We start from the raw sequence: 24,851 nt of genomic DNA on the forward strand, positions 1-24,851 counted from the left end.
GTCGTGCTTAAAAACTTTACTTTTGCAAATTTTACAAAACACATGACCACGTGAACGCATCGCTAGGACCCCTTCCAGGGCGAGGAAGGAAACCCTGTACGTGCGGAGCCCTGAAGCTTAAGCCCCGCAGGGTTCCACAGAGCGAGGTCCTGTCTGTAAAAGGCATTGCACAGTTATGTGCCCTGGACATGGGAACCTTTAAAGTAATTCAACAAAATAAATACCTGTTCAATTATGGTATATACAGTAAGTGCTTAGCACATGCTTTTTTGACTGCATACTCGTCCGGACACAAGAAAAATTAATATGTCATCTAATAAGGTCCTAGATGCTCTGAGGGCCCAAAGAAAGTTATCCTCCCTGGGGACAAAGAGGGTTAAGGGGTGGGGAGTGGAGGGAGGCAAGGGATGAGCAAGACGTGGAACGGGGCTCGTCGGGGACAGGGACGGGGGTGGGGCGGCCCGAGAGAGAAGAAAAACCAGGTACTGGACTGTCAGCGGGAAAAGTACCGAAAGCCCAGGAGGGGCGGGATGATTCGAGGGCCCGGGCAAAAGGAGAGGTTGGTCAGCACCGCCCCGCCCCCCGCAAGTCCCTCCTTCCGCCGCTCGCCCCGCCTCCGTTAAAAAAACCAAACCGGGAACCTCTACCCGGCCGCCTCCCATTGGCTACGCGGGTGAGCGAAGCCTGCAGGGACCAATGAGCCGCGGCCACGGCTTGGCGAGCGCCTTCCGGCCCGCCCCCCGCGCCGCCTGGCGCCTGCCTGGTGGGCAGAGGGCGGGACCGGGGTGTCGGGGGCGCGGCGCGGCAGAGCTGAGGCGGCGGCGGGGTGCGCGGCGGAGCGGCGTTCGGCATGGCTCGCGTGGTGTTCGGTGAGCGGGGCCCCCTCCTCCAGGGGCCAGCTGGGGGTCCCGAGTCCCCACGGCGGGCCGCGGCCCGGGGAGCGGGCGGGCGCCTGACCTTGGCCGGGCTGGCGCCGGGCGGGCGGGCGTGGGCCCGGCCCACGCGGGGGACCCGGGAGGGGACCCCGGGGGCGGCGGGGCCCCGGGGGCGAGGCTGCCCTTGGCCGGACCCCCCGCGCCGACCCTCGGGCGGAGGGGAGGGCGCCCTCAGGGGGCTTCCGTTGCCCACCCGGAGGGAGCGCGTGCGCGGGCACGAGGGGGCCTGGCCTGCGCTCGGACCCAGGACCCGGGGACCGTGGGACAGTCCGAGCGCGGGGTGCCGAGCTCCCGGTGGAGGGGCGGCGGCCCGGCCGCGTTTGAGCCGCCCCGACCGGCCCTGGCTCGTCCCTGGCGGAGGGTGCGGATTGGGGGCGACGTAAAAGGAGGACCCTGTTCTGGGCCTGTCCTCAGACCCCAGAGTGTCCGGGAGAGTCGCGGGCGCCTCCCCGTGCGGCTGGTCCTTCCCACCTGTGCATGGAAGTCCCGCTTGTAAGAAAGGCTGAGACATCCAAACCCAGTCCTGGAAGGAGGCCTGGGGGGAGTCGCCTTAGAAAGGGAGCAGTGCCTTCCTCCCGAAGCTGGGCCCAGGGTGCAGGAGCGCTTCAGAGGTCATGAGGCTCGGTTTCGTTGTTACAAGTTCAGACTTTGCCACAACTAGAAGGACCCACAAGTAAAATAGACAACTATGTACTGTGGGGATTTGGGGAGAAAAAAAGCAGAAAAAAGAAAAAGAAAAGTTCAGACTTTGATGCATTACGTAAATGTCTGGTGTAGACGCTACAGTGAGTGAGTTTGAGGATCCTGTCCTCTGGGCTCCCCCTAGTCCCAGCCAAGGCGCTCCAGCAGTCCTTACCAGAACACTCTGGATCCAGACCACGGGGTTGGAGACCTGGCCGGCCCTCCTCCGTATTTCCTAGCTGTGTGACTGGGAGTAAGTTACTTAACCACTCTGGGCTACTATACCCCATAGCGTTGTTCTCGGGATGAATCAGTTACTGTATGTCTAAAGAGAGTAAACAGTGTATAAATATTTGCTGTATTCCTGTAGAGAGAGTAGAGGGAAAAAGAATTTAGTTTTTATTTAGTTGCCCATGAGTGCATTCAGAGTAGGCTCTCAAAAGAGTATGATTCTATCAATTAACTCGTTATTTTAATAAATGTAGTCAGCCTTCTTGGGAGCCCTGGTGGTTTCTAGATGAGTGCTTTGGGACCACGTACTCTTGCTGGCAGGTGTGGGACCGAGATGTTGCTGATGTGGATTTATAACAGCCGTAACTACCGTGGAGGAATAATGGGAAGCCACAGATGGCAAAACCATCTGCTCACATAGATTGTAGACACTCGGATGTTCCAGTTTCTCATTGGTGCTCCTTATCAGTGAGTGGAAGGGCGACGGGTGCTTCAGAACCAGATTATTGGTCAGCCTTGACCTGCTTTACCGTCTTAAGTGAGCCGAGGGTTTTGTTGTTTTCTTGAGGGTTTTTGTAGGGGGTAGTTACTGGCTACTTTTATGCTGTTGGTATTTATACATCTTTTCATCTGTTTTTCTGAGTATTGTGTAATTTGCTTCTAACCCTACCAGGTCAAATTGCCTTTTAAGGAATTTAGATTTCGAACCTTTACATCCAGACATTTCCACTGGATAGCCATTTATAAAGAGGGGAGGCTCTTGTGAGAACCAGGCAGGTTTTAAAGACCAGTACTTGACTAAAGTCTACTACCATTACTAGAAAAAAAAAAATAGCCCGAGTCTGTGTTACACTGAGTGTCGGTAGTCATGACCATCCTTGAGTGGAAAGGAAGCACCTTCCTGAGGTGAGAATCCCGGTCCAGCCCTTGGTGACTCCGGCCTGCTTGAACAGCTGAGGAGGAGAGTGCGTTCTGCAGCACTGTCCCTGATTGGCAGGAGGAGGGAAGGAACCTGATTCTCCTGCCATGGTCCAGAGGATGACCCGCCTTGGCATTGTGCTCCTGCAGTCTCCAGTCCTTTGGTTAAAAATTCGGGTTGCATAACCATGTACTCTTTCTAATTCTGTGGCCTTAGACAAGTTACCTTTGCTGTATCTCCATTTCCTGGACTGAAAATGGGCATGATGATACATACCACATAGAGTTCTTAAATGAGTTAATAGATCTTAGATGTTTAGAACCATGCCTGATACATAGTGTCATGTAAGTCTTAGTTAAGATGTCAGTTTCTGGAGGGCAGTTGGACAGGTATATATATTTATTCATAAAATGTATATATTTTATATATATAAATATTAGATACTCAATCCCCCTTGTAAGATTTTCTCTTAAGGAAATAATCATATTCATTTGGGGGGGGGGGAGTATAAGAATTTTCAGCATTGACCTGTTAATAATGAAAAATTGGGAACAATCAAGTTCTGTCAGCAGTGCATTGGCGCCATGATAGAGCCATTAAAAATGCTTACATGGGGGTAATGAGTAATCATTAATTACTTTCGTAGAAAATGTCTGTAATTTATTTTGAGTGAAAGAAGGTTACAGAAGGGACAGAATAGTAAGATTGCATTTATATAAATACAATAACGTTTGAGACCACTGTGTTGTGTAGAGAGAGGTCAGTAAGGATATTCACCAAAATATCAGTAGTTTCTTCTAATGGGACTGTTGGTGGTTTTTCTCCCTTTTTTTCCATTTTTGAAAATTTCACAGTGAGCCCAATGTATTGAACAAATATCAATTCATATCAATTTTACAAAAAAAAAGATAAATGTCTTTACAAGTAGTAGACCTCCCTAGGGGATTTTCTAGGACCAGTTTTTCTTTCAAGCTTATTCAGTATTAGGGCTGTCTCTGCTTAGGTCTTGATTTACTTGCTTTGTTAAATATGTCAAACTCTACTTAATCTCTCCTGCAGCAATGAAAAGATTATCGAGCAGCACCATCCAATAGAAAATAAACTTTATATGTAATTTAAGATTTTCTAGTAGCAATGTTTAAAAAGGCAAAAAGAACCAGGTGAAGTTAGTTTTAATATACGTTTACCTGATATATCTAAAATACTATTTCAAGAGCTAATCAATATAAAAAATATTAATGAGGTAGTTTACATTTTTTTTTCCTACCAAGTCTTTGAAATTCAGTTTGCTTTTTTTGTGTGTGTGAGGAAGATTGGCCCTGAGCTAACATCCATGCTGACCCTCCTCTACTTTATGTGGGATGCTGCCACAGCCCAGCTTGACAAGCAGTGCAGGTCCTTTCCTGGGATCCAAAGCTGTGAACCCTGGGCCGCTGAAGCAGAGAGTGCGAGCCCAACCACTATGCCACCAGGCCAGCCCCTCAGTGTGTTTTTTTTACACCTTCCGAACATCTCAGTTTGGGGTAGCCACATGTAGCTGGTGGCTACCGTATTGGATAGCACAGATAATCAAGGGAGCCCCACTTTGGCTGGCCTGACCTCCACCCACACTCACCCTCTCCCACCTCTTGAAATGGAAGAGGAGGTCATCCTGTCACGGGCCACCCCGTCCCCTACTCCTGACTCTGGGCATTTTGTTCCATTATGCCTTGTACTCTATCTTTAGTCTCTCCTCTTTCACGTATGTCTTCCCTTCCAGCTCAGATCACTCCCGTCTTTTTGTGTTTTCCTCCCCAAAGCCCCAGTATATAGTTGTATATCTTAGTTGTAGGTCATTCTGGAGCTTCTTTGGGGGACACTGCCACAGCATGGCTTGATGAGTGCTGCTGGGTCTGCGCCCAGGGTGTGAACCCATGAACCCCCGGCTGCCGAAGCAGAGTGTGTGAACTCAACCACTCAGCCACGGAGCAGCCCCAGATCACTCCCATCTTTTTTTCTTTTTTTTTTTTTTAAGATTTTATTTTTTCCTTTTTCTCCCCAAAGCCCCCCGGTACATAGTTGTGTATTCTTCGTTGTGGGTTCTTCTAGTTGTGGCATGTGGGACGCTGCCTCAGCGTGGTTTGATGAGCAGTGCCATGTCCGCGCCCAGGATTCGAACCAACCAAACACTGGGCCGCCTGCAGCGGACCGCGCGAACTTAACCACTCGGCCACGGGGCCAGCCCCTAGATCACTCCCATCTTTTAAAGAAACTTTCCTTCTGCCCCACATTTGCTTGCTCTCTCCTGCCCTTTATGATGAAACTTCTTTAAAAAGTGAGCTGTAGTTGTCACCAGCTTGTTCCCTCCTCCTCTCTCCAGTCTTGTGCAGACTGGCTGCTGCTTACTTTCACTACTCCACCACCACTGCCAGGGGCCCCGTGACCTCTTTGTCGTTGTGTGCCCTGGACGTCTTCAGTCTTTTCTACTTGACCTCCCAGCAGCATTTGTTACTGTTACTCATTCTGTTTTTCCATTGGTCTGTGTGACGCTGCTCTCCTGATAAGTCCCCATCCACTGTCCACATTGCAGCCAGAATACATGCTCTTTCTAGAAAGCAAATCTGATCATACCCCCGGAATGAAAACCCTTTCTTTAGTGGCTTCACACCACCCTTAGTAAGTCCACAGTTTCATTTCGTAAGTTCCTACAATACTACCTATATCTATAATTCAAATGTAATATTCTTCAACAATGTAATTGTTATTCACGCCCATGGCATACTGAACCTTTTGATCTTGAGCACTAAAAGACAGCATGGTGTAATGGGAAGAGCTCGGAAGTAGAAGTCACAGAGCTGCCCTGCCTGTTAGACGCATGACCATCGTGGGCCACGTGATCTTTTTCTGCCTTTGTTTCCTTATTTACAAAATAGGGATGATTCCCGCTCTCTAGTTAGTAATGCTGGGAACAGTCAAGTGACAAATGGATTTGAAAGTGACTTGAAAGTGCTGTTAAGTGTAAGGTGGAGGATTTGGCAATAGAAAAATTAACATCGGTGTACATTCCTTTCAGAAGTAATTTACCATTGAGTTATTCCAAAAAGTTTCATTTGAAATCTTCCAAATCCTATTTACAAAATAAGCGTATGAAAACGTGACTAAGATGGCGTAATAATGCACTACCTTAGAACACGGGTCAGTCTCACTTGTAATTCGTTGCATCAACAGATTAAAAGAAAGAAATTATATGATCATCCTCATAGGGTGGCAGTGATAGTCCTGCCTCATAGGGTGGTTGTAAAGAACGAGGGTGTTGATACCTGAAAAGCACTAAGAATAGTATTTAAAACTTTCTAGTGCAGCCCAAGAGGTGAGCGTGTGGACTGTCTGTTCCCTTCCTGCTGGGCACCGCACCAGTGGGAGTAAAATTCCAGGGGCCCCAGCAGCAGTCGGGGGGCAGGGCAGAGGGGTTAGGAGGGTCCTGGCCGGGGCCGTCCTGCGTGAAGGGCCCTGCTCAGCTGAGGAAGACTTGGCTTGCCCGGGTCTCCTGTCAGAGCATGAAGCCTGCCATTAATGGTGTGCTTTTTGTTGTTTCTCCAGGTCTGATGAGCTGCACCTTGTTTCTAGCAGTGAATGGTCTGTATTCCTCTAGTGATGATGTAATCGAATTAACTCCATCAAATTTCAACCGAGAAGTTATTCAGAGTGATAGTTTGTGGCTTGTAGAATTCTATGCTCCGTGGTAAGTATTATAAAATAGTTGTTGATTATTTATGTAGTATTTCTTCTAATTTTATCAAAGTGTGATTTTATTCAGCCGTCTAGTTTACTGCTGGTTTAAAAGAAGTAGAGGAGAGGGAAATGGGATACTCAACAAGTTCTGATCTGTTAAAGGCCTTGGAGATTAAGTCAATTAAAAAAAAAAAGATGGTTGAAGTAGCTAATTGTTGCAAGAAAGAAAAATAAAAGCCTTGTAATTTTAGGAAGATCTATATGATGAGGTAAGTGGGATGGAGGTGGAAGGGAAACTGGTTTTCTGCAGAAAGCATATTGGGTGAAGGAAAGGGAAGAATCAGTGATTGACTCCATTCTGTTTCTTGAAGAGCGTTGCTTCCAGAAATATGTAATTAGAAAATCTAGTTTACTTTTAAAAGTCTTCTCTTACTTTACCTTCATTGCTGGAAAAATCCCTTGTGGAGTGGATACATAATTATCATTGAAATTAAGGGTTCACAATTATATGTCATCAAAATACAGCATTGCACTAATTGTTTATGTATTACTGCGTTTAATGCAAACAAAACAAAAAACCAACAAATAGAAGTATGGAAACAGTACAAAATGTGCACGAGATTGTCACAGCTCTAAACTCGCAGGCCGCAAGTTCCTTGAGAGGCGACCCGAGCACCAGCAAGTGTGTATCTGTGCGGGTTAATTGCGTGGTGATCTGCAACCCAGACTAGTCCTTTTAGATGTGAGCTATGCCTTGTGAGCTCATGTAGGGTAGTAAGTGAAATGCTTACAAATTCTTCTTACCTGAGGTGGCGCATTTAAGGTATGCCTGATGAAAGGTTTCCCTTTATTGCTTTAATTTTTTCTTTGGAAGACCATGAAACCATTCAGTTCAGCAAAAAAACCTTCTATTTTAAAAGTTTATGTTGCCACATTGAATCCTGTTTCTCTTCATGCCTTTATTATTTTTTTTAAAAAAGCTCCTATTTGTCTTTTGCTTCTTAAATTCAAATGAGAATTCTATACAAATAGTAATTGTGCAAACATTTTTTAATGCCTTTGTATGCAGTTTTTACTAGTTTTGATCTTGTTTTGGGGAGCTACGATGTAAGAGAATATACTTCCTTCCCAACCTAAACCAGACGGCATAGCTGAGAAGACAGGATCTGGATGCGGGAGTTAGTTATTGTTACACGGGCAGAATTTTGCTTCCTAGTGTTGTGGGTCAGAGACTGTCTAATTAGGAGAGGTGCTTTTAACTTCTTTTTGTGCTTGGACTTCGGCAGCTTGGTGAAGGTTCCTATTTTCTACATGTATAAAATACAGCATATAGGATCACCAAGGAAACCTAAGATATTGAAATAATGTTATGAAATACTAAGATAAATCTTGATGTGGTTAGGTAGTACTCTTTTACTGGAGATCCAGCCGCAGGTCTAACAGCTAGCGACCACAATTCTGAGACAGTGATGAGTGTACGTGATGTTTAAAGACATCTGCAACAGCGATAGTGGTGATATGAAAATAGCCGTGATTTTTATTCGTGTCAAAGTCACAAGTACTGACCAACTGTGGTATGTTGTTAATGTTCGTAATTGAAGGAAACCCTAAATTTCAATTACAGGTTAGTGAAAATAGAGGGGTGTTTTCCCCACATCAGAGTTCACAGAGTCCCTGAATTTTTGTCCACTGATCCTTTGGGGGTCTGTGGACCCAGGTGAAGAGCCCGTGGGTTAGAGGGTGTGCTGCTGTGTTTATATTTATTTGGCATTTCGATCTATCTTTACATCACTTAACATTGAAATAGGAGGGAGTATAGACTCTGACAGTCTCTGATTTGAGTCCTTTCATAGAATAAACTGAAACTAAAAGGGCATAAACTCCTGTGAAATTTTGGCCTCCTGGGCTTTTAAGTAGCTCACCTAAATAGCAAAACTTAACTATGTGTAAGTATGTAGAATCAGCATTTCAGGACATTTCCCTGAAAGATCCTGACTTCTAAAATAGTGGGTTAAGCTTAGGCCCCTGTGAAAGGCAGTACTACGCACTGATGAAGAATGTGGGATCTGGAGTCAGAAAGGCCTGTTAGGCAGCTGTCACTGGATGACTCTGTGATATTGGGTGGTCTTTACCGTCCCACGTGCTGTCTCATCGTCTGTAAAATAATAACAGCTAGGCCCGCCTTCAGGGTCCTGGTGCTGATGAAATGAAATCGTCTGTGAGGAGTGCTCGTCACGATGCTGGCACGTGGCATTTGGTCATTAGGTCCTTAGAGACCAAATTAGAATTCACTTTGTTTAAAAACAGCAAATCATCTGTGGATAAACTGGTTGTGGTTATCTTCATAAAATAGATGTTATGCAACACTGAATGTGCACGGTATAGCTACCTACAACCTCAGTGAATGGTATAAATCAAACAGATTTGTGTGTATAGAATTTTTTAAAAGCACTTTTCTGTGTATTATGTTGCACAATTTTTTTCAAATACTAGTACCTAAAAGATTAAGGTTGTTTTTCCTTGTGTTCTTGTCTCTCTTGCTCTTTTGTCACCACCTTGTGGTGTCAAGTGCTTTTCAGCTTGTTAGGCTTACTGATTTGGGATTCTCTGTGCATTTTTAACTCCACAAGCTGCTTGTGGGAGCCAGAGAGCATTGAGGTTTAGGCTCTAATGCAGATGCGTCGTCGCTACAATGAAAAGTTTGGAGCAGATCAGGGAATGTCTCACCTTAATAGATGTAAGAATCACTAGTAGGACCCCGAACCCCTTCTCCGGGAACTCTGATTTCGTGGGGCCCAAGAATCTGCAGTTGCGTAGCCTGACAGCTGGGACCACACATAGAGGTGCACACTTGATCAGATAAACACTGAAGTTCCTGCTCAGGGATAGAGTTACTAACGATAAGAGTTTGTTTAAACTCTTTCAATATAATTGAACTGAGCAGTAGTTTAGAAGCTTTTTTTGTTATAATATGAAAAAGGGTTGTGGTGCAGTCATACAGTGGTGAGCCCCTTCCAGTCACTGATAGTGTTGGTTGGCGCTTGTTCCCCCTGCAGGCCCTCACCTCCAGTGCTTGTCACTCAGTAGACTGTTGGTGGATGTTTTTTGAATTGACGATCAAAGACTAATTGTTGTCTTATTTGTGTTTTCATCTCCTAAAAGGTGTGGCCACTGCCAAAGATTAACCCCAGAATGGAAAAAAGTAGCCACTGCGTTAAAAGTAAGTTTCTAAGATGTCCACATTCATCTGTATATGTTTAAATAAGTATACAAGCAGGTTTGATGTACAATAGGAAGTTACTTTGCATCTTATTTATGTATTTATTTATTTATTTTGGTGAGGAAGATTGGCTCTGAGCTCACACCTGTTGCCAGTCTTCCTCTATTTTCTATGTGGGATGCTGCCACCGTATGGCTTGATGAGTAGTGTAGGTCCACGCCTGGGATCTGAACCTGTGAACCCGAGCACAGAGTGGAGCACGTGGAGCTTAACTGCTGCTCCACCAAGATGGCCCCTAATTTGCATATTGAAGCTCAAAACCCTTTTTCTGGTGCCAAAATCATGTAAGGAGCAAAGGGATATGTATAAATTTTTGTGTTGTCTGTTTTTATCAATTCTGTTTCCCAGATAAATGACCTAACTACTCTTAGTCGTGCTCATTCTGGGAGCTGCAGAGCGGTCTCCATGGGCTGACTTGCGTTTCACCCTTCATTCGGTTCAGGCATGATTTCCCAGGCCACGGCCCTCATTAATTCCGACTGTAAACCATGCCCTGCCCTTCATTTTGTTTGTCAGTCTACGTGAATCAGATGATGGGTTCTTGTGGAATCTGCTTCAGTTGAAGGAAAAATAGGTATTTCTTTTGTATTTCCGCAGGATGTTGTAAAAGTTGGTGCAGTTGATGCAGATAAACATCAGTCCTTAGGAGGTCAATACGGTGTTCAGGGATTTCCTACCATTAAGATTTTTGGATCCAACAAAAACAGACCAGAAGATTATCAGGGTAAGGACTTTTCCTAACTTCTCCGTTCCCCTGGTCGGAATCTTAATTTGAGCAGGTAGGTGAAAAACAGGAGGGCCTAACTCGATAGTCAATTTAAACTATTGATGTTACTGTGGAATATTTTGCCTGAGGATCTTTATGCCTTGTAAACACATACAGTATTTGAGTATTAAAGCTGTTATGTAGTCTCCTATTGATAAGAAATAAGTACCACAAATTCTCCCTCTTGTGTAGATAAGTAAATTGTATTTGCTGTGACTCACTGAGGCAACTAAAGAGAGGATTCTGGCTCTAGACTCAAGGGTAAATGTTATTTTAGTCACTCTGTTCTTTCATAGAATAGTCCTGGTGTTTTATTTAAGATCTCACAAACAGATCATTATATTAGGAAAATCAGAATTGCTAGGTTGAGCTATATCCAGGGTCCTAATAAAAGTATTGGGCATAGTGTATTTAAATTATGCTCATTTGATCATTTTTTAAAGATTTCATCACCTGGGGCATATCAGTGACTGAGCTTAGAGTCTGACGTCTTAGGTTTTGCTCTTTGTGAGAAGAACAAGTTTGTGGGGTTGGGCGGGGGGAGAATCAGCATCACAGGAAGGCAGAATGCTATTGTGTTGTCTGAACTTAGGGTCTTGCTTTGCATCAGCTGAGAGAGAAGACATCCTCAGAAAAGGGAAGCGAAGGGAGTGCGTGCAGAACCTAGAGAGGGAGCTCTGAAGACAGCCTGGCCTGGGTGTAACTGCGGGCTAGGCACAGCACCTAATCCCTGGACTTGCTTCTCACCTGTAACATGGGGTGTGAAGACCTATTTCAGGCTGCGAGAAGTTGCATTGACAGAGCACATGTAAAGCATATAACCTGGCAGATATCGATGTAGTTGGTACATCTCCCAGCTGGGGGTCAAATACTTGGAGATAGGGCCTTAGACATGACATTTCTTCTAGACTCACCAGCTCTGAAGTCCCATAAAATGATCAGTTTCATTTTTCTGAGTAAACATCTGCTTTGGAATAATAGTTTGTTTGCTTTGCTAACTTATAAAAATAGAATGTTTAGAATGGGGGTTGACATTTGGCCTGCTGCATATTTTTGTAAATAAAGGTTTTCAAAAACAGTCATTCGCGTATTGCTTATGGCTACTTTCACACTAAAGCAGGAGAATTGAGTAGCAGCAACAGATAGTGTGGCCTGCCAAATGGAAAATAATTACTGTCTGGCCCTTTTCTGGAAGAGTTTGCTGACCTTTGGTCTAAAGTGAGAAAACCCTCTGTCGTCTTTCCTGGTTTATTTCTTGGTGTAGTTCCAGGTAAAGCTTGGTGGAAGGGGCACTGGCTCAGAAGATGGAGCAGAGGCTGTTTTTATGTTGAGGTCTTGCCTTCTGTGTGAGGAAGTGATGTGTGGTCCTGCCAACTAGGGATGTGTTACAAGATGCTCTGAACGTATTCAGAGCATTGCTGTGCTGTATTTCTTTCAATGTCAGGTCTGAAGTATTCTCAGAAGTTTTCCTCTCTCCCTGGGCAGTTTGATTAGAAAACTGTTTTTAAAAAAAGAAAGATGAAACTTTCTGAAGAGATTTTATTAGAGTTTTACCCTTGAACTCTGAAGATACCCTCATGGCATATATTATCCATATACTTGTGACTCAGTTAATGGCCCCTTTTTCTTGAGCATATAGTTTTTGGTAAACTTCCAAAGGCTGTTGTCATCACTGAGTTTTAGTACAGTTTGTTGCTTCTTGTATTAGGAGTAAGTTCAGCTGCAGAATCTAAAAGCCTAAAATCACAGTGTTTTCTAAGCAAGGTAGCAAAAAGAGGCCCGGGATTGCTTTCCAGTTGCTTAGCTTCAGACCCCTCATAGCCTGCTTTGTCCATGGTCTTTTCTGTTATCTCATAGAAAAAGTTTCTTTTATTTTCCTCATTCGGTACTTCTCCTCCTTTTTTACCTAGATAGTTATTCATGTTATTCATCTGTGTACATTTTATATATTCAGTAAACATTTGTGAATTATTCCCATTAGGAGATGATATTTATAGGTGACCAGGACATTCTTGTTCCTGCTAATAACCTAAAACTGAAGAAGAGGAATTGGTTTTCCAAGTGTAAAGTCTAGCGTGAAATGTATGCTGGGGAGAAATTGACTCTCTCTTAAATACACCTGGTGTTAGGTCTGTGTGAACATCAGATGACACTGACAAATCTGTAAAGGTGCAAGTCTTTAGGTAGCATCAGACAGGCGCACAGCCCCCCAGCACCGTTCTTCTGATCATCCTTTGTCTTCCTGTAGGTGGCAGAAGTGGTGAGGCCATTGTAGATGCTGCTCTCAGTGCTCTGCGCCAGCTCGTCAAGGATCGCCTTGGGGGAAGGAGCGGTGGATATAGTTCTGGAAAACAGGTAAGGCTGTATGGTGTCAACTTTTAATGTGTGTGGTGATTGTGAAGCCTGAGTGTAAACTCCTTGTAGAAGATAATTTTTTGTTTTAACATTTTAAGTTGGTTATCTTTTATTTAAAAAATAACAGGAGGTTGAGTCAGCTGATCCCAGACAGAATCAGCCACCTAGCCTGCTCATTTGGCCACCTCAGAATCACTGTCACCATAGGCAGTCAGCCCCAGGGCGTCTTGCCACAACTGCAGGGTGAGACCCAGGCCCCCAGCTAGGCATCCTTGTCCCAGGCTGACAGAAGAGTTTGGACTGTAGAGGGAGAAAGAGCTCCAGGCCAAGGTTGCTGGCGCCCTGGGATCCCTGGCCTTCAGAGCTCCAAAGTGGAGAGACCAGCTCTCCTCCCCACTGACTTTGGGCAGACAAGGATGAAATTTGGATGACCTCTTGGCCTGTATCTGTGGCAGTCAGCCCAAAATCCCTGGAAAATTCTGCATAAATGGATAAGGAAGAAGAGAAAGAAGTTCCTGTTCTATGGATTGGTATTTTAGATGCCCCTGTATGAAGTTGTGAAGTTTAACCACGATGTACTTATGTTCTTGTGAGAAGACATTAAATTCTTACTGATGGGGGCTGGCCCCGTGGCCAAGTGGTTAAGTCCGTGTGCTTCCCTTCAGCGGTCCAGGGTTTCGCTGGTTCGGATCCTGACGCGGACATGGCACTGCTCATCAGGCCCTGCTGAGGCGGAGTCCCACATGCCACACCTAGAAGGACCCACAACTAGAACATAGGACTATGTACCGGGGAGATTTGGGGAGAAAAAGGAAACAAAAGAAAGATTGGCTACAGATGCTAGCTCAGGTGCCAATCTTAAAAAAAATAATAATTTCTTACTGATAAATATGTATAAAATGGCCCTTCTCTCTTCTAGGAGGCTGGTAAAACTAACTCTACACAGACTTCGAGTTTACAGAGATTTCATACTCTCGTGTTTTATTTCAAACTTAGGCGTTTAATGAGCCCAGCTGTCTTCCCTGCCTCCATGGCTGCTGGCCCAGGCCACACACAGCAAGATAGCCAGACTGACTGCTGCTTAGGGTTAGCACTGAAGAAATTTCTCTGAAAAAAGAGAAGGATTAATTGCAATTTTCAGCTTTCTTGATCTATGAAAAGGTAGTAACTAGTTATGTTTAGCATCCTGGGACACAGCGGCAGCTGTGTTTGAGTCTGAGTTAGAATAATGTTATTAAGGTGGTTCTTTGAGCCATGTTGAGGTTTCTCTTAAAAATAGTAGGTGATAGAGGTAAAAGTAACAGTAAGGAATGTCCCCAACCTGAGTAAAATAGTTTTCACTTGAAGGAAAAACTCAAAACTTTGGTAAGATGTAGAGGCAGTTAGTGCATTTAAAAGAGGAATAGTGTGCTTTTTGGCCAAATTGTAGTTTAATGTTTAATGTCACAAATGACAGGGTAGAAGTGAAAGCTCAAGTAAGAAAGATGTGATTGAGCTGACGGATGACAGCTTTGATAAGAACGTCCTTGACAGTGAAGATGTTTGGATGGTCGAGTTTTATGCTCCTTGGTGTGGACACTGTAAAAAGTAAGTGCTTTTTACTGAGTACTTTTTAAGTCGCGGTGGTTTTAGTGTGTTTGTGCAGCTCACTTTGAAAGAGCTGAACGGGAGCAGAGATGATCACCAGGCTCTCCTCCAGAAAAGCTCTGACTCTAAATGAATGTTAAACATTGGCATTAGTGCCAAGGGTTTCCTTTGTCATATCGTCAAGGGTTAACAGGGAGCTGGCATCCAGATTTGAGGGGAGTGACAAAGGCCTGGGAAGCAAATGTGTGAAGGGTCGCATCGTATCTTTCGTAAAGCTACACATAAAATGTTTTCCAAGTGTGATTTAACTGGATTGGGCAGAAAATGCACACAGAGTACTTGTGCTGAGAGTTGAAATACCCTTTGAAAGTGAATATATTTTTCTACAGCCTGGAGCCAGAATGGGCAGCTGCAGCTACAGAGGTCAAAGAGCAAACGAAAGGGAAAGTGAAACTCGCAGCTGTGGACGCTACCGTCAACCAGGTGCTGGCCAGCCGCTATGGGGTGAGTGTATCCCTCAGGCCCATTTCTCTGTGAAATACGCAATATTTTCAACTGTGACTTCGTGCAGGACTCCAGGCCCCCCTGTGAGGTAGGAGGGGAGATGGTTAGCCATTTTGTAATGAAGAAATTAAGTCACTTTATTGTCATAATGAATTAGTGAGTCTGGAACTCGGGACGGTTGTTTTGTTTTTCTTTTCCCCCAGTCTCACTACTGTGTGCTCACTGTGACTTTCAACTTGCCCAAGCTTTTACAGGTTGTTCATGTGGTATTTGAAGTTGGTCCGTTTGTTCTAGAGCAGACACATCGTATCCAAACCCTGGATACGTACTTGATACAATTTGGCTAAGCCTGGCTGTCAGGCTGTTAAAACCCCCTGATTACAGACCTCTGTGTGTTATCCCTTAGACAGTGATGCAGGCTAGGGAGTATTTTTGTTACATTAAATTACCTATAAGGTAGTTTTAGAAACCGTAAAGATTATTGTATTTCTTACTAAATGTTAATTTGATTTTGTACTCTGATCTTTTTTTTTAAATAGATTAGGGGATTTCCTACAATCAAGATATTTCAGAAGGGCGAGTCTCCTGTGGATTACGATGGGGGGCGGACAAGATCAGACATCATTTCACGGGCCCTCGATTTGTTTTCTGATAACGCCCCACCTCCTGAGCTGCTTGAGGTAACGGCTTCAGTCATTCCTAGTAAGGAAAGCTCTTCCAGTCTGATGGGGGTGTTAAAGCAGTGACCCTCTTTTTGTCTCTTCACATTAGCTCTTTCCCTTTTTTAAAATGCTTTCTTTTAAGTGTTTTATGTACTTTCAAATGGGCAAAACCTATCTGATAAATTGCTGCTTTTCATACCTTTTAGTACTAAAATAATTGCACTATGAGCAAAAGTGTACCTAAGCTTCTTAAAAATAGATTGGATCCAGCCACTTCCATTTATTGTTCTCGAAATAATAGCTAACATTTATTGAGCACCTAACCCTGTCGCAGACACTGTTCTGCTTTTATGTAGATTTTTCTCTTTTAGTTCTCCCATGAGCACTTAGAGGTAGATACTATTTTTATTTTCATTTTGCATATAAGGAAACTGAGGCATAGAGAGCCTCAAATTCACATAACTGTGTAGTACGTATAAATATGTCTGTCTGTCTAAATGATTAAGTGTCAGAGCCAGGCTATGGCCAGGCGTTCTGATTGTAGAGACCGTGTATATTTGCCAGTGCCTCACCAGCAGCACAGATAGATGGCTTTGGAAGAAATGATAGAAATCCTTTACAGAACATTATTGTTGGTCTTTCTGTAAAGCATATAAGGTGGTATTATAGAAGTCTTACCTATCTCTTGAATTGCTTTGCTTTTTAATGAAAGTGATGGTGCTAAGTCTTTGTATTCACGCTTACCTTTGGGTTTTGCATCATGTGGCCTTCCAACTGTCCCTTGTGTTTTGGGTCCCACAGATCATCAACGAGGACATCGCCAAGAAGACATGTGAGGAGCATCAGCTCTGTGTCGTGGCTGTGCTGCCCCATATTCTTGATACTGGTACGATGAACTGGAACTCGCTTGCCCTTAGTTGTTCTGTGCTACCTGCTCTGAGGACACTTTCTAAATGGATTAATGATACAGACGCCTTTATTTTTACCTTTAAAAATTTTTCTCTGTTTAAATCAGGAGCTGCAGGCAGAAATTCTTATTTGGAAGTTCTTCTGAAGTTGGCAGACAAATACAAAAAGAAAATGTGGGGGTAAGTTATTGAACTTATTATCTGAGTGTCGTTTGGACAGGAGAGTGTAGTGCTTATTGAAAGTATCTGGTTCCCTCTGGGTTTCTGTAGGATGTCTTCTTTTGTGTGCCTTGGCATGTTTTTTTCTTTAAAATACAAAAATAATCATCATCTAGGAGGAAAAGAAGTAATGCAGGTCTCTTATTTATTAGACACTTATTTGTACCACAGCATACTTTTTCTCATAGGAATCGTGTTTTAAATGGTGATTGGGGTCCCAGGCTAGCAAGCAAAAACTTAAATTAGTAACAAATGAGTTCTGGTACAACCTTGAAGTCTAGATAAGGAAGCGGAAACAGAAGCGTGTTTCTTCACCCTCTCCTGCGTGAGGCCTGGATCTGGGCAGACTTTTTAAATAAAGTACGTCTCCGTCTCCTTCCTGCTTGTCTTTTTGCTTCTCATCCTCAGTATGCATTGCTGTCCCAGGTACCTCGTGCCACTTGCTGTCACTCTCACAATGACCTTGTGCCTTCGTTAGTTCAGCGAGTGTTTATTGTGTGACACGCTCTGAAGTTCTTTATTCTGCATCAAGAAATTGGGTTGAGCATTTCTATGTGTATTGAATAATGACATATCCATAACTTTTTAAAAGAAGTTATTACACTTCTAAAGAGCACACAGATAATCCAGATGATATTGGTAGGGTTTCAGGTAATAAAGACAGCAAATTCATCAAATTTAGTGAGTAATGTTTTGGGAGCTGCGAGAACTGTCTTATAGATGGACCAATCCATTCTGGAGTTAGGGTTTAGGGAACGTAAGAGAGGAGCTGTGGTTACTTAAGAGCACGTCTACAGTACATTATTCAAAAAACTTACCTTCTGCTTTCCATTTATTTCTGCACCCATTTCATTCCATAAAATATTTGAAGTGTAATGGACAAAGAGAACAGTTTAGTGGTACCAGAGGGTGGGGCGGTTGGGGAGTGGGCACAACGGGTGAAGGGGCACGTTTATATGGTGACTGACACATAATAATATACAACTGAAATTTCACAATGTCATTAACTATTAATGACCTTAATTAAAAAGATATTTTTACTTTAAAAAATACACATATTTGAAGTGTAGTCTTTTGTTCTTTAATTAAAATCTGCTAGATTCTAATTACTTTGAAAGGGATCTCTGCTCTGAAAACCAGTCTGCTTTTCTAGGTGGCTGTGGACAGAAGCTGGAGCCCAGTCTGAGCTCGAGACTGCACTGGGCATTGGCGGGTTTGGATACCCCGCCATGGCAGCCATTAATGCGCGCAAGATGAAATTTGCCCTTCTGAAAGGATCTTTCAGTGAGCAAGGCATTAACGAGTTTCTCAGGTAATTTCTTGCCTTCCTGAGTTGTTCTCATTTTGTCTGTTTGGTACTGTTGCAGTTTTTTTTTTTTTTCAAAACTAGGTTTACATAGACCAGGCGATAATGGAATTATTTTGCATTGGACATTCCAGAGAATTAGATGTTTATAAAAATTAGAGCTCATCTTCCTGAGCTTTGTTCTCGTTTCCATGGAAGCATTCTGTGTAGTGGATGATGCTAATACTTTCCTGTTCTCAGGCCAACTCCTTCTTCTGGCAGTTGGCACTGGCTCTTCCTGATTCTCCGAAGGGTCTCCTAAGGGTCGCCCATCCCCACGGCGTGCTTTGTCCCCTGTCTTCGGGTGCTGTGGTCTCCATCCCCACGGCGTGCTTTGTCCCCTGTCTTCGGGTGCTGTGGTCTCCATCCCCACGGCGTGCTTTGTCCCCTGCCTTCAGGTGCTGTGGTCTCCATTTCTGGCAGTTGGCTTTAGAATGTCAGTATTGAAAATGGGTATACATCCTAAAGTAACTCCAACAGTGTGCAAATGACTGGATGCTTTCTCAACGTCAAACCCAATTTATAGAGCTTACTACCGTGTGCTGCTAGTCAACGCATCCTAAAACTGACTGTGGTCATCTTTTAGGCAAATGCAAGGCATTGACCCTGTGCTTTCTCTCAGATGTGTGGTAATTTGATTAAGGCTTCTTCCCGTAACTGTGAGCTCCATGAAGCTGAATCTCTTGCACAGTATTTTCTCTCTGGTCACTGCTCAGGAGCCTGGCTGATGACAAGCTCTTGGTAAATAGTTCATGAATGAATGAACCCTGGCTGCTGGAACAGTTTCGATTAGGAAAGGTAGCACTGCCCTCGAGGGGCTTCCTGTTCATCAGCAGACGACACATTGAAGGAGGACTGCTGAACGATGTCCTTATCCTTTTTCAGCAGCTAATTCCAATGTTGAAAACTTAGGAAACGTCTGAGAATAGTAAGCAATAGTGAGATTGAGCCTTTGCACTCACTTATTGGAAATTACAGGTTCTTACCCCAGCTTTAATTTTATTTACGTTTACTTTCAACCAGGTTTCCTCTTCTAGTTTTTTAAGTACAGAGGAGGTATGCGCTTCATGGAAAAGGTGCAGGGACGATAGCATGTTGTAAACCTGAGCCAGTTACTTTTGTGCTTGAGATCATACAGGCCAGTGGGTCTCAAACTTTGTGCCCTGGAGGTGGCAGAAAACCTCGGAACCTGCTTGGTCCAATGGAGAAAAGTGTGTGGGGATGAATAGGAAGGAAACAAGCTGCCTGCCGGTGTATTGTTTCTAGCTGCATGGGAATCCGGTTTTCTAAGAACTGAACGTGCAGAGAGCACAGCACCGGTGAGGAGCCTGCGTCCAACGGTCAGTCCCGGGCCTGGCCGAGAGCTGGTGTCTGCGTCTGCCTAGTGGCGAGAGGCACTGACACGCAGCCTTGAAAAACCACAGAACTGCCGCCCTCTGGCTGTTGGAAAATCAAAAACAAAAATACCATCGGTGCAAGTGTGCAGTTTTTCAGACAGCCCATAGAAGTTTAACGTGGTAACGATGAAGCTAAGCTAACAGTTTATGAATGTAGTGGCAGCGATTGAAAGCTGTGATCGACCCACAATGACATTAGTGATTCCCGCGTCTTTCCCTGAGATGGTCGTGTGTGTTCCTCCTGGGGCAGCAGCCCGAAGATAGAAGTACATGACTGTGCATTATGCACCCGGAAGGGCAGAAAGGACTCGAGTTTACTGTCAGTTCGTGGCTCTTCAGTTTGTTGGAAAGCAGCAGCCAGAGTTCTCGGGATCTGTCTGTTAGAAGAGGTCTCTGTTAGCATTTAGCCTGCAGAGAAAATGGTGGCGGGGGAGAAGCCTAACTGGGCTATTAAAAAACCTTTTTTTTTAAGCAACTGAACTCTGCTCTGAAGGCACAGTTCCCTCAGAATTTTGTTACTATTTAAAGGAGGTTTGGCATCTTCCCATTAGTCTTTGTTTGCCCTTGCTGCTGACTTTAAGGAAGCAAGCTTTTTGTTTTTCAAGCACCAACCCCATCCACCAAATGTCCAGTAGCAGATACGTTGGCATTTTATTGAAAAGGCTCATGTTTAGAGATGATGAATAACCTGATTAAGGACACAAAACTAACACGAAGTAGAACCGCTGGCTTTTTATTATTCACATGCGTTTGTATTTCCCACATGAGCCAGAGCTTGGATTGGCCTGTGCCCCTTCCTGGTAAACTGAGCCATTCTAGCGTAGATTTTAGACAGACTGAGAGACACAGGTCTGACTTCCTGTGTGGAATACCTCTCTTCTGCCCGTACATTGGCATGGCAGTCAGCATCCTGTCCTGTGTGACATGTACAGTTCAGTGAATGGTGGTAAAGTGGGTTGTAGAGCATATGAGAACCCTCTTTTCTAATGTAACTGATATATCTACTAGCTTTCTCAACATTGGCACCTTGACATTTTGGGCTGGATAGTTGGTTTGTCCTGTTTATTATAGGATGTTTGGTAGCCCCCCTGGCCTCTACCTTTTAGATGCCAGCAGCATCCCCTACACACACAGTGTGTGACAATCAAAAATGTCTGCAGATGGGCCAGCCCTGTGGCATAGCGGTTAAGTTCACCCACTCCACTTCAGCATCCTGAGGTTCGCCAGTTCAGATCCTGGGCGCGGATCTATGCACTGCTTATCAGGCCATGCTGTGGCAGGCATCCCACATATAAAGTAGAGGAAGATAGGCACAGATGTTAGCTCAGGGCCAGTCTTCTTCAGCAAAAAGAGGAGGATTGGCAGTGGATGTTAGCTCAGGGCTAATCTTCCTCAAAAGAAAAAATGTCTGCAGACATTGCCAGATGTCCTCTGGGGACAAAAATTGCCCCCATTTAAGAACCACCGATATACATTGTGAAAAATGCAAAGTAGCCAAAGGTGATGGATAAAATTACCCAGTTTTTCCCACCATGCAGGTAGCCGTTGTCAGACACATACAGGAAACTTGGTATCCTGTTGGGCGTTTTTTCTCTTTTGCCCATATCCCAAGCACCCTGCACTGGAGGATATTGAGGCTTCTTTCAAGGAATCCTTGCTCACGTGTGGTGACTGCCTCTCCATCTTTCCAGTGACGTGTTTTCTGTCAAGACCTGCCAAAGTCAAGGCTAACATGCTGTTCCACAGCATAGCTCTTCTCTGTCTCCAGCCTGAGGTGTGAGAGAATGGCCACCGATGTCTGTGCTCCTTTGCGAGGTCTCCAGTGTCTGGGGCTGCTCTGAGTGCCACTGCTAGAAATCCGAGGAAAGGAACTGAATTTTAGTTTAAGACGCTATCTTTCAGAAAGCCTCTCTGGGGTCTTAAGTTAGTCTAGAATTTTGTTGATCCAGTGTCATTCTTGGTTTTGCCCATGTTCTAAATCAACTTTGATAGTTTTTACATACTTAATTTGTATTTTGGTAAAGTACATTTGCTATTTTTTTAAGTTATTGGTAGTACCTGGCCTTATCTGCTGCCAAGGCCTTAGTCAGGAATTTCATGCCTGGTTATATTATTGTTGCTGACTGGAAAGATCATTCTATTCATGAGGTGTTTTTCAGGAGCAAGAGGTGAGAAATGCCTCTGCATAGACAGAGTAGGCAATTATTTTAAAAAGTAGTTTCTTCGTCAGCAGTCCGTTGTGAACCTGTGTGTTTTGGTTGTTTCCCTCAGGGAGCTCTCCTTCGGGCGCGGATCCACAGCCCCTGTGGGAGGTGGGGCGTTCCCTGCCATCAGCACCAGAGAGCCTTGGGACGGCAAAGACGGCGAGGTGAGTCCCCAGGGCCCGAGGCTGTGTGTGCAGGACTCTTTGTTGGGGCTCTCGTCCATCCTCTTGGACTTTCCAGATCCCCCTGCATCTTGGTTTCTTGTAGATTGAGTCGTTGCCCTCAGACCTGAGCCTTGGCTGGATGCCAGAGATACCTTCATCTCAGGGGCCATTCGGGAGGGTCTTCAAGACCCTTCACCCCGTCCGCCCTATTCAAAAGTGCTGTGTGGCATCTGGTACTCCTGACGGAGGCGGCCACGATGCATTTCAGTAGTGAGGCTGCTCTCCTCATCACTACCCCTACGGTGAACTTCACCTGGAGTTCATTTACTTTTGTCTCAGAGAAATGCAAAATTGCAGCTTTGGAATTAGCGTTTATTCCGGTACACTTCTGCCCCATCCTCCTCAAAAGGACCAGTTAAATAGCTGTCGGTTTTCAGAGGTGAGTGGCAGGTTAAAATCGTGTTGCGTGTAAGTTCTCAGCTTTTCCATCTGTCCGATAGTAGGCAAAGGTAAAAGCAGGAGCTGGATTATTGGGGAGAAGCAGGCTTTGTCATCCGAGTTCCTCTGGGAATGAGCATGTCCCTACAGAGTGAGACGGTGAGCTCGCAGGCGCCCTCTCGTTCTGCAGTGGACCCTGCCCGGCCTCACGGCGGTTTTCTGTGTTGCAGCTTCCGGTGGAAGACGACATTGACCTCAGCGACGTGGAGCTCGACGACTTAGAGAAGGATGAGTTGTGAGGGCTCAGCACAGACTTCAGTTTTCTTTTCTTGGGAGCAGATTTTTCCAGCAGTGAAGGAACATTCTTTACAATCAGATGAATCTACCAGTGGCCTTTTCCACCAAGAAGTAGCACTTGATTGGTCATTTGAAACACTGCAACAGTGAACTTGTGCATCTCAAGAAAACAATGAAAAATTCTATGAATTGTTGTAGCCAGTGGATTCGGTTGTATTCTGTTATGTGATACTTTGAAGAAAACTGATGGGCTCTCAAAACACTTCCCCCTCCCTCTGCCGCTTGAGTGTCCTTGGGGGCTGTTTCTCATACGTAAGTTTTTTAATGTGATTCTTTCATTTGAATATTAATGGCTTTTTTCCATTAAAGAATAAAATACTATTTTGGACAATGCCAATAAATGTATGAAATTAGTGTCCACATCATAACCTCAGAGTCTGACGTTTAGCCGGTAAATCAATGTTCTGAAGGGGTGACCTGATGTCTCCTCTCTACAGACTTGTGATTCAGATGAGAACATCAGGAGGCCTATCACACTGATTTACAGGGGTCCCGCCAGGTCAGGTTCCATCTGTAAATATGAAATGGAAAGCAAGTTTATATAGAAGATGAAAAACAATGGGTTGTCAGTTGAGAACTGCGTTTTGTGCCCAATATTTTGTCTTTGGGCCATCATCAGTGACTAAGAGAATATAGCTGGTTATACAGTTAGCTCAAGGTTTTTTGTTGTTTAAAATTTTTTTTTTTTTTTTTTTTTTTTTGAGGAAGATTAGCCCTGAGCTAACCTCTGCCGCCAATCCTCCTCTTTTTGCTGAGGAAGACTGACCCTGAGCTAACATCTGTGCCCGTCTTCCTTTACTTTATATGTGGGATGCCTACCAACACATGGTGTGCCAAGCGGTGCCATGTCTGTACCCGGGATCCAAACCAGCAAACCCCAGGCCGCTGAAGCAGAAGGTGCAAACAACCTCTGCGCCACCAGGCCGGCCCGTAGCTCATGGTTTTTAATGTTACTACTAAGCCCTCACAAAATGTCCACTAAGATTTGAGATACGGCAGCAGGTTAACAATTTATAGGCAGTTCCCCTTTGTGTAAAACATTCACAAAATTGAAGTTTTGAATTATGTTGGAATATGAGACGAAAGGACTGAGAGCATTTCTTTATTGTAACTTAAAAAAAATAAATACAATTGTAACTAACTTTTGTGAGCAATTTCTCTAAAAATTTAAATTCTGTAGGACATTTAAACTGCTCGGGCTGAGGGAAAGAAGCCTCTGTGTGGTCTGCGTGGGTGCGACAGCTTAGTGGCGCCAGCTCGTCTTTCTAGTCGAGGAGACCGAGGTCGATGTGGCAGTAGACGTAAGGAAAGTAGTCCTGGTTGCTGAGCTGCAGCCCAGGGATCTCCACGGACGCCTGCGAAAGAAGACACAGCAGTGTTCCACGTGCGCACATGCTTTCCTGCTTTATTCTTGTACTTTCGAGGAAGCTCTCTAGGCACTGACCGTATTTTCTGGCCACCCCCCCACCCCTCAACCTCTTCCTTGTGGTATTTCCACACTTATGAAACACAGATTTTCATAGCAGTCTGCCAAGTACTGTTCCTGGACAGTCTCTCCCGGGCAGAGAGGCTGACCTCACTGTAGAAACGCGGCTATTTCTGGAGCGGGTACCTACATCCAGGATGCTTGCGGCTGCGACTTGATCCAGATGCCTGAAGACGGAGTTCAGGACCTCTCGCAAACGTTTGGTGGACGACTTCTTAGGCTGGAGGAGCACCGCCTGGAAGTTCACCGGGAGTCCGTACCTTCTCAGACAGGATGTGTAAGTTACTCATGTGCAAAGAGGGACGAAAAGAACCTGACAGCGGAGTAAGTTCTAGTAGGAATGAAAAGCTTCAGCTAATGTAGCTTAAGACCATATTCATTTGAGTGAAATGCCTAGGGTCAGAGGTCAGGCTAATAACTGGATTTTTCTGGATAGAAAGATCTCTAGAAGACGCTAACCCACTTCTGATAATGATAGTGTTTGACTATAGAGCCAAGAGGTCACCCCGCGGACGCATGTGGCCATCCTGTGGTGAGCCCTCAAGGTGAATGGCGGCAATTGGACTGAATGTTCCGATTCCACAGCGTTTGTCCAAAACGCAGCTTAGCTGACTTACCTTCCTCTGCTAAAAGAGAGCAGCAAAAAAAAAAATCTGGTTTATCAAGATTGTTAATTCCTTTTGCTGAGTTTTTGGGTGGAAA

General features: G+C 44.6%; 2 protein-coding genes across 5 annotated transcripts in view; one reads left to right on the forward strand and one right to left on the reverse strand.

The window, feature by feature from the left end:
• Window positions 1–793: 793 nt before the first annotated feature.
• On the forward strand, window positions 794–23,000 carry PDIA6 (protein disulfide isomerase family A member 6). The gene is made up of 13 exons (XM_046662481.1): window positions 794–869; window positions 6,346–6,487; window positions 9,640–9,697; window positions 10,355–10,481; window positions 12,772–12,878; window positions 14,335–14,465; window positions 14,855–14,969; window positions 15,509–15,649; window positions 16,433–16,517; window positions 16,647–16,719; window positions 17,912–18,070; window positions 21,772–21,868; window positions 22,537–23,000. Exons 1-13 carry the CDS (start codon window positions 851–853, stop codon window positions 22,603–22,605), a joined length of 1,323 nt encoding a protein of 440 aa, XP_046518437.1. The 5' UTR covers window positions 794–850; the 3' UTR covers window positions 22,606–23,000.
• A 749-nt stretch (window positions 23,001–23,749) lies between these two features.
• ATP6V1C2 (ATPase H+ transporting V1 subunit C2) overlaps window positions 23,750–24,851 on the reverse strand; it is a 54,454-nt gene continuing 53,352 nt past the window's right edge. For all 4 annotated transcript variants that reach the window (XM_046661318.1, XM_046661316.1, XM_046661315.1 and 1 more), the window contains 2 exons: window positions 24,280–24,409; window positions 23,750–24,018 (listed from right to left, as the gene is read on the reverse strand). In XM_046661318.1, coding sequence (XP_046517274.1) covers window positions 23,929–24,018; window positions 24,280–24,409 — 220 coding nt within the window. In that variant the 3' untranslated portion in view covers window positions 23,750–23,928. The remainder of the gene's footprint in view (window positions 24,019–24,279; window positions 24,410–24,851) is intronic.

The sequence above is a fragment of the Equus quagga genome, chromosome 5 (genome assembly GCF_021613505.1).
Source record: "Equus quagga isolate Etosha38 chromosome 5, UCLA_HA_Equagga_1.0, whole genome shotgun sequence".
Lineage (NCBI taxonomy): Eukaryota > Metazoa > Chordata > Mammalia > Perissodactyla > Equidae > Equus > Equus quagga.

What these genes read in the sequence shown, in the direction of transcription:
- PDIA6 (XM_046662481.1), top strand. An exon ending in AAGTAGCCACTGCGTTAAAA is followed by an intron (nt 9,698 to 10,354) that starts GTAAGTTTCTAA and finishes GTATTTCCGCAG; the next exon opens with GATGTTGTAAAAGTTGGTGC. An exon ending in TGCTGGCCAGCCGCTATGGG is followed by an intron (nt 14,970 to 15,508) that starts GTGAGTGTATCC and finishes TTTTTTAAATAG; the next exon opens with ATTAGGGGATTTCCTACAAT.